This window comes from Rosa chinensis, chromosome 7 (assembly GCF_002994745.2).
Source record: "Rosa chinensis cultivar Old Blush chromosome 7, RchiOBHm-V2, whole genome shotgun sequence".
NCBI classification, from domain to species: domain Eukaryota; kingdom Viridiplantae; phylum Streptophyta; class Magnoliopsida; order Rosales; family Rosaceae; genus Rosa; species Rosa chinensis.
In genome coordinates, this window is record NC_037094.1 from 26,326,664 (window position 1) to 26,336,196 (window position 9,533).

The following is a 9,533-nucleotide window of genomic DNA, read 5'->3' on the forward strand; positions in this document are numbered from 1 at the left end:
CTTGTTGTGTCCTTTCTTCAGTTGTCTTGAATGTATTATTTTGCTGTGTTAACTTTCCTCGCTTCTAAATCAATGAATATGTTAATATAATGTTTCCTTTGCTGCTGATTTTGGTTGATTAATTTTTTTGTCTTTATAGTTTCTCATATTTCTTCTGGATCTCTTTATGTTTTACTTTTATGATTTACTCAAATAATAGACTCATATCCTCCAATATTTCATTCATCAAACTGGCAGTCCCTCGTTTTTATACAGATTGCAAGGTTTATGCTGATTGCTATAGAAGACTGATGTCTAAGGTTTATTCTGGTTGTACAGCCTTATTAAATTTGCGTACCAAATTTTTGGGTTTCTTGGCGCTCCTCACTACTCTCTATCATTCACCACTCACCACCCTTGAGTCCCACGCTTCAGTCTTATTTCTTTTTTGAACTATGGCACTTGTTCGTAGGCATTTTTAAGATGGAATGACTGTTTTTCTACAGGTGAATCGTCCTGTATAGTTTTAACCGAGATAATATAGTCGTCTGCGTCACCGAATGTAGTATTATTTGATCTTATTATTCTTGTACCACGCTATGCTTGTAATTCTCTTTCTTACTGAAAACCTGTTGTTCCCGACCAACTTGTTCCAACTGGAACATTTTTAATCCCAAAGTTTAGGCTAAAGACTCTGACTCAGTGCTGGTTTTGATGTTCTCGATCAAATTAAGTTCTTAAACCAATCGGATTAAAGTTGCCAAATTTTAACATACTCCATTGGAATTCTGGAAATCTTAGCATCGGAGTTGCCTTAGGCTCCTGGAGGTTTGACAAATATGGTGGAAGATGACCACCTATTTGTTAACAGAATACTCCAAATATAAGTCTTTCATTGAAGTTAATGAAGAAGGCAGAAAAGCAGCTGCTGCAACTGCTGCTATCCTTATGGAATGTGCATTGTTGCCACCAACCACACCTGGTCCGATATATTCTGTGGCAGCAGGCCCGTTCCTTTGCCTTATCAGAGAAGAAGTCACGGGAACAGTTCTGTTCATCGGGCATGTCCTCAATTCCATCATAGAAGATGAGTTATTATATCAGTGATGGCCTTTCTCGGTTTTCTTACTTTAGTCATGTTAACTTCCTTTTTTCTCAATTGATTATTGTTGTCGATCGATCCTTTTCCTCTTAGTTACGTCTTGAATCATTCCCATTGCATCTCGCAATATGTTGGTGTTATATTTTCATCATACTCTATAAATTAATCTGGCCCTACTCTGGTTGAGAAAATATTCCTGCAGCTATTTCTTTTGAAGTTTGATCCTAGTGACTAATGAAGTTCCAAAATATTACCTCCTTAAACATAGATATATTTGTTGTAAAGATTACTGGAAAGATTATTAGACCTTATTACTTGACATTTTAGGATGACAGGCTACAATTGAGCTAGTCCATTCATCCTTCATGGAAAGCTAGCTGAATTAAACATCTCCAAATTCTCTAAAGAAATTGTACGTATTCACCATTACATGTAGATGTACATCGAAGCACCCAATTGCAATTGCAATTGTAATTAGTTAAGCTTGTTTGAATGCGCGAATGCCGAAACCTAGTCTAGTATGGGATTTGAGAGCTCGGCCACCTAGGTTTCTTGGGTTTATTCGTGGTCTCAGCGATGGCCGCCTACAGCGAGAAGTCCCGTTCCTGGGTGGTCAGGGTTTGATTGTTGGCTCATTGATGGGATCTTGATCAAGAGAAGGTATATGTAGTCCATGTTGGGGCTTCCCTTGTTGACAACCATTCTTCTATGTGATGGTTTTTGAGTGATTTACCAATAAGGTAAACTGCTCCAGTTTAATACCCACACGCAGAGGCAATTGCATGAAAGACCATGCGGTCTCTTTATTTGTTCTCCGGAATGAATTAAACACTAAATTTTTTGTTAATTACAAAATTGCCACCGCATCTTTAAATTTATCAGTATTTACAGAATTGCCATCCTTGTTATGCAATAAAAAAAATAAAAAAATCTACGTCAATTTTCATTACTTAGGCTCAAGCCGCTCAACCATTTATATCTAAACCAAGGCAATGTTATACACAAATTATAATAGACACCTTCAACTTTGATAACAAAAAATTTTCAAGGTTGATTTGTACTACATCAGTATATTTTCTCCTTTGTTAAATTGTTGGTCTTTGCTACTGATCTTCATGATCTTGAATTTTTTGCCTGTCCATAATGTCTCCTTTTTGTTTGCACTTACATAGTTAATGTCTTTATTATATGGACCTTTCTCCTCGTAGGCATTGTGAAACTGCAAATGAAAACATTTGAACTCATTAGATGCAGTGAGTGAAGTACAAATATCGTCATTCAAAACACATAGAAAAATTGTTATCGAGCAAACTGGATGATTACTACTGAGTTCTAGTAGATAATTGGATTGCTACTGAGGGTTAGTAGAATTGATTATGTTATTGAGGGTTAGTAGAATTTGGTAATTGCTACTGAGGGTTAGTAGAATTTGGTAATTGCTACTGGGGGTTAGTATATTGGGCAATTGCTACTAAGAATAAGTAGGAAATTGGATAATCTTACTCATTATTGGTTGAACATGGGTGACTACTACAGTACTACTAACTGTAAGTGATATATTGAGTAACTATTACTAACTGCAGTGATGCGTTTCCTACTGAGGGTTAGTAGGGAATTAAGTAATTGCAGCCAAGGATCAATGGGGTATATGGTTAGTGTTACTGAGGATAGTATAGAACTGGGTAAGTGTTACTGAGGATCGGGACCAGTAGGGAATTGACTGCGAGTCTAAGAAAATGGATGCTACTAAGGATCAGTAGGAATAAGGTAATTGCTACTGCAGGTCAGTAGGAATAGAATATTGCTACTGAGGATCAATAGGAATTTAGATAATGTGAAATTCTTAAGAACTTGACTGTCATAATATATGCAATGGTAAGAAGACGTGTAATGAGAAACAAAACAACTACCTTGGCCACATAATACAAATTAGAAAGTCTAGCAAGAATAATCCTTGAATTAACCAACTACTCTATGAAAACAGAGTTATACCTGTAAACCTAAACACGAACACCAGAGCATCAATTTATGAACGATTAAGTGAAATCAAATACATATCAGCGACAACACCGAGAACAAAATCGAAAACATATTTCAGTGACAAAAAGTGTAAAAATATTAAAGAAATGAACAATTCATTGTGAATTCGATAGAAGTAAAATTGAGATATTAAATATGCATACCTCAAATTGTCAGATTTAGGAACCAAACTTCACGTTTGAGTGAGAATTTCAAATTCGCCAGCCCAATTGATCTCAATCTAGATGAGGATCTCAATCTAGTCATGGATCTCGATCTAGATATGGATCTTAATCTCGTCTCTCTCTCTCTCTCTCTCTCTCTCTCTCTCTCTCTCATTGTCATTTGTCTGCGGCATGGAGGCGTTTAAGCTTAGGTCTTGTTCGGTGTCCTCCCCTTTCTTTTAGTGGTGGCAGTGCCACCAAACAATGGCTGAAAGTCGGCGTCGGAACTTACAAAGACGGAGAGGAGAGAAAGAGGACACATGTATTCTCAATCGAGACTGGGGGAATCTCCCACTATTTTCCTCTATTATGTGTCAAAATATAGATTTAGGGACATTTTCGTCAATAGAAAAAGAAGAATAGGTCCTGAGCTGGTTTTACTCGACCGCATGGGCTATCCAAGCTCACCCGCCTCACCGCAGGGAAATGCGCTTCTTGGGTTTGGCGCAAGGGAATAATTGGGCTGTATTTGTAGTTTTGGGTAATTTGCTATTTTTTTTTTTTGGATTCTACCCATTACCACTAGACGAGACCATCACCAGTCCACCACTAATCAAAATAGCAAATTACCCAAAACTACATGATTTAATAGTAAAAACCCTGAAACCTAGTTTAATAGTTGATTACAGGAACTTCACAAATCATAAAGGAAAGTTCAACACATCGCAAAGTCCAGAAACAGCTAAACACTTAGTTCATTATAGACTGAAATTGAACCATAAGAGTTTCAAACTTAGAACTTGAAAGAAAAAGTTCTTGATCTCCAAAAGTAAAAAGTTCATGAAAGCCTATAAATGCAGATATACAAGTGTGCACCAAACACCAAAACAACATTCCCCTCGCAGCTTTAACCCATCATTCATGCTTCATTATCCTCAACTGTGGTTACGACAGATCCTACAAATCAAAAGAACATATTCAAATTAGTTTAAGTGTTTAACACACAAACCAGCAACATATTCTCAACAGTTTAACACAAACCAACAACATATTCACAGTCAACACAAAAATAATCAACCAACAATCTGATTTTATAACAAACTAAGCAAAGTAACAAAGAACAAAAGAAATTTACCTGATTCAAGCTTTTCAAGCTCACCGTACAACATCAAACAACAATAACAAACAATATGAACAAGATTATGAACAACAACAGCAAACAATATCAAACAGCAAGTTTCTGTATAGAAATCGAAACCCTAATTTCAGACCAAACTCGAAACAAATCTCACAAAACCCAGCAAACAACATCTCTCACAAAACTCGAAAAATTATTCCAGACCCAACATCATCTCTCCTAAAATTGAAACCCTAATTTCATATATAAATAGAACAACAACAGCAAACAACCAAAGATTATCCCAGATCAAACTCTTAGCATCTTATTTTCATAGATCGAAACATAAAACCAAAAAAAATTGAAGCAAAAAGCCAGATTTCACTACCGAGTCCATCTGCAGCAAAATAATTCGAGAGCCCCTCAAACCCCAATCAAAACAACAACAGAGTGAGAATAGATGTAGGAAGAGATGAGGAAAAAGGGCGAGAGATGAAGATGATTTTGCTGCTTTGTGTATGATTTAGTGTAGGGAGAGAGAGAGCGTAGTGGGAGTCGAGAGAAAAGTCGAAAACGGCGAGGTAAGTGTGTGAATGAGAGAGTGGGTCGTATTAGGTTAGGGTTTCTGGTGATCAGGTAAGGTCAATCTCACATGAAACCTCTTTAGAACCAATCATAATTTGACACCTATTAAAATTAATAAAAAATAATATGTTATATTAAAATTCGGCCGGTTCGGTTTATTCCGGTCGGTGCAGAGGAAGGGCTCGGTTCCGACCCGGTTCATTCTGGTCTGGTCCGGTTGACTGCATTTTTCTTCACTGTTTCTTCCGGTTCAGTAACCGCAACCTATTTTCCGGCCCGGTTCAGCCGGTTTTCTCCTCCCGATTCGGTTTCTGCCCTCCCCTAGTAAATTTGTCTACTTGGACTCCAATTATATCGGAAAGTATAAGAGAATGAGTTGTACTTTCATTGATAATAAAAGTCTCTTTATATAGGATTACAAACAAAGAATTTGAGTCTTACAAGGTAAGTGAATCATACAATGGTTGAAATATCTCCTCAGACAAGTAATCAGAGTTTAACTCCGTGTACATATCGGTAAGACTAACCCTATTACAACTCAGACAAGTAATTAGAGTTTGGGCAGGCCTTAAACAGTATTTTAATTTTAATCTGCATAAATGAAAACTTGTCGGTTAATGTCTACCATATTATATAGAAGAAAATGAAAAAATAGAGAGCTAGATTGAGGTGGGGGTGTTTCTAAATGTACCCACGAAACTTCTTAGTATACCAAGAAAATTTATTTGTTTTTAAATATATCTAAATAACCGTTTCAAAAAAAAAAAAAATCTAATTAAACCAATTAATTTCCCAAACTGCTCTTATCTTGTACCCAAAAAAAAAAAAAGACAACGATGAAACTTTGAAAGGTAGGTACTGTGGCTGTGTTTGGTACAAATACAACCGATTGGATTTGAATAGAAATCCAAATATGATCATGCTTGACTAGATTGGAGTTCGAGAGGAGGTTTAGACTTAATGTGTCATATCCCCGACTATATCCATTTTTGAAAAGGAGTTTCGTATATGTCTAGATTTGGGAGGTAAGGTGGTTTGACGGTGTTGAAACTTGAAAGTAAGATAGTGAGAGGGACAAAGAGATGGACAGACAGAGTTCATGATTATTGTTCTGGCTTTTATTGGAAGAAAGAAGGGGAAGAGAACCCTTTATTCCATCTTTCCATACCATTCCATGCTTTGTGTCATTAATTGTTCTCTTTCAAGATAGAGGAAGTGTTCTTATTACCTCCGAATTGTTGACAAATGTCTTCCTTTTTTGTTATTTCCTTGATGATTATTCAGACAACCACAATCCATATTGAGGAAGGGTGAAACCCCACATAACACATCCAGTGATCCAGATGATTTTCAGTTTCAGGTGTTTTGGCAAAACTCATCGCTACCAGTTCGTTGGAGACAACTGTCCCAGTCCTTATGTAATCAAACTCTTCTATTCCAATTGCAGGAATTCCTCCATTCTCTACAGATGAGCATATATCCCACAAATTCCATCAAAGCGGACATGAAGGGAGAGGTCCAAGGGTCCTGATCAAAGGACACGACCTAACACTGGGAAGATTTCATTGCTGTGTTTCTTTTAGGTACTGGGTGCAAGATAGGGTTAGTTTGGGAAATTTGGTGGTTTAGCTATAAATATATATATTGAAAATTAGATATATATATATATATATATATATTAAAACAAATAAATTTGCTCGGTGTATTAAGAACATTGCTGGATATATACATTTAGAAACACCCTTGAGGTGGGGGTGAACTAGTTAATATCTACCGTATGTGAACTTGCTACGAGCTGTGGAGATGGATTTTTTTAGTGGGTTTTTGTGGTGAGAGGAAAATGAGAGAAGATTGGTAATTTGGAAAAGTAAAAGGCACACAACGTGAAAAAGAGTGAACGAAGGCTATCATGATTTTCACTGATCAATTTGACTCAAAAATTAACGTGAGCGTCACTGAAAAAAGATCTTAATAAATTTGATAGTACACCACATAATGCTGAATAAATGCTTAGAGAAACCTATTCAGGCTTAGTATTTGATACTATTATCCGTCATTGGTGCTTCATTAATTCAGTTTCGGTGAGAACCTTGATCCAAGACCTGTTTTTTTTTTTTGGATTCTACCCATTACCACTAGACGAGACCATCACATTTCATCACTGATCAAAACCACCATATAGGAGATTGGTTGTCAACAAGGAAGCCAAGAGCCAATAATCAAACCACCAAGGAACGGGAGGTGAGAATTCTCGCTGTAGGCGGCCATCGCTGAGTCCACGAATAAACTCAAGAAACCTAGGTGGCCGAGTGCTTCGATATAAGGGATAAGATAGTTGTTGTAAAGTAGTGAAACTCAAGTACAACGTTTGCTGAGTTCTGTTAAATTCTAACACATAATAAGTCAGTTTTCAATTGGATTGAGGACTTGCCCAATGAACAGCACCGATCCAGTGGTTTCTTCTCTGATAAGAAAAAGGAAGGGATGATCTGCCACAAAGTCTATCCTCTTCTCCTGACTCCAAGTTGAACCCGTTTGAACAGCAACCGTAACAGCAGCAGCTTCTGTACCGTCCTCATTAACATCAATGAATGATCCATGTTGTATGTGGGAAACATATAGGCTATCAATCATAGGTGAGTCCACCATCTCTGTCAAACCTCCAGGAACAAAAGGCAACTCCAACCCTAAAGTTTTCAGAACTTTGGAAGCTTCAAATCTACAAGAATACGTGAACTTTGGCATTTTAAAGGCACCAACTTCAACTGTTTTGCGAGGAAGATGCCGATCTAAGAACCCAGACTCGGAAGAAAATCTCTCAACTAAAGCTGGCAACCCATCTCTTTCATTCGGAAGGAAGACATACATGGAGAAACACTTCTCACGATCTTCACCTTGTTTGTAAGGGAGTTTCAAAACTTTGAAACTGTCAAAAACACTTATATACCGCCTTCCCCAACTTGTTATCCACTCTGTCATAAAAGGAGCCTTAACTGAGTTCCCATTGAGAAGGTGAAAATCATACTCTTTTGTTCCTAATGCGTCAAATCTGTCCTTCCAATCTCCTTTGAAGTATAATGCATTTGCGAGAATGAGTCTCGTTAGGCTGTCAACTGAGCCAGAAGCAAGAATATCTTTGATGCGACCATTAGTCTCCTTCTCGGCCCATGAATTCACTTCCATTCTAACTTCATCTGACTTGCCCTTGAAATCGACTTGCTTTAAGGCAGCCCTGTAAGCAGTGTCCACTATCCGTTTGAAAGAAGGCTTGACGGGAAGAGACTTGTCTACCCAAGCGCCATTGGTGAATGACAAGCTAGGCCCGCCATTTGGTGATTCTTTCGCGAAGAACAGAGGCATGAGAGTGGAGGCTAGATAGTTGAGCTCTTGGGTGGACTTGGACCTGAGGAAGGTGAGCAACTGGTCCTGTGTAGGGCCGTTTGACCCGGCCGCTAAAAGGCTGAGAACCATGTGGATGGATAGTGGCGAGTACACCATATTTTTGTTCTTGGCTTTAGTAGTCAAAGACAGCTGCTTCATGATAGTAAAAGCCACCTCAGTCTGGTTGCTGAGGTACGTTTGAACTCTGAAATTCAGAATGCAAATTGTCAATTGCCTATTTGAACATAATCTATACCAAGCTTGAAAACACTTCTTGAAATTGAAATTCGTGGATCACTCTGAGTATCACACTATCAGATCAATCAAATTTCACACTATCAGATCAATCAAGTTTCACTTATTTAGAACACTACATAATCTGTAACTATATATCACGAACACAATTTTGTGACTGACCTAGAAATCACTATTAAACTATGGTAAATCCGTTAACTATCTGCACATGATCAATCTTCTATAATACAACAAAAAGTAGAGCAGATAATTGTGAACAAGCCAACGCAAGAACAGTAAACTATCAAACCGTCACAATCTTGGTTCAGTTCTGAGCCCAATATGAATTTAACATTAAGAAATTAGGAAGGTAGAGAGGGCCATACCTGGCTTTCTGGGTCTGGTTCATTGAACTCCACGGGATCGGATTGATATGGTCATCGGCGTTGAAAGTGTTAGGATAGGAGTTTGGGCTCTGGTAACGCAGATCAGAGAGAGGACAAAAGAGAGAAATACATACAATGACGAAAGTGAGAAAGAGAACGAGGAAGGAAACCGGCAGACGGTGGCCGGAAGAATTTGGACGGAGGGCCTGTGAACGGCCAAGGAGGGAGTGGGTTGCTGCCATTGTTGATGGTGGTGAGGTTTTTCTGATTCGGGGTTTTAGGGCTGAGCACAAAGATCGGAATATAAGAAGAGCTTGGTTGTTTTTTTTTGTTTGATTCGAAAAAAATTGGAACGGGTTGTAAATTTGTCTACTTGGACTCCAATTATCAGATTTGCTCACCTAAGGTAACTGAAATATAACAACTTAAAACTGTGCATTTATTTTCAGCCATCAGATTCACTTGTCCCTCACAGTCCCTTAAAAACTGTCCCTTAGGTGAGCAGGCCTTTCAAATACTAAGCCTGAATAGGTTTCTCTAAGCATTTATTCAGCATTATGTGGTGT

At 37.9% G+C, this 9,533-nt stretch overlaps 1 protein-coding gene across 1 annotated transcript; it reads right to left on the reverse strand.

Annotated features, from left to right (window-relative positions):
* Positions 1-6,906: 6,906 nt before the first annotated feature.
* Positions 6,907-9,315, reverse strand: LOC112180385 (serpin-ZX). The gene is made up of 2 exons (XM_024318921.2): positions 8,968-9,315; positions 6,907-8,552 (listed from the first exon to the last, which is right to left on the reverse strand). Exons 1-2 carry the CDS (start codon positions 9,207-9,209, stop codon positions 7,370-7,372), a joined length of 1,425 nt encoding a protein of 474 aa, XP_024174689.1. The 5' UTR covers positions 9,210-9,315; the 3' UTR covers positions 6,907-7,369.
* Between the last annotated feature and the right edge of the window lie 218 nt (positions 9,316-9,533).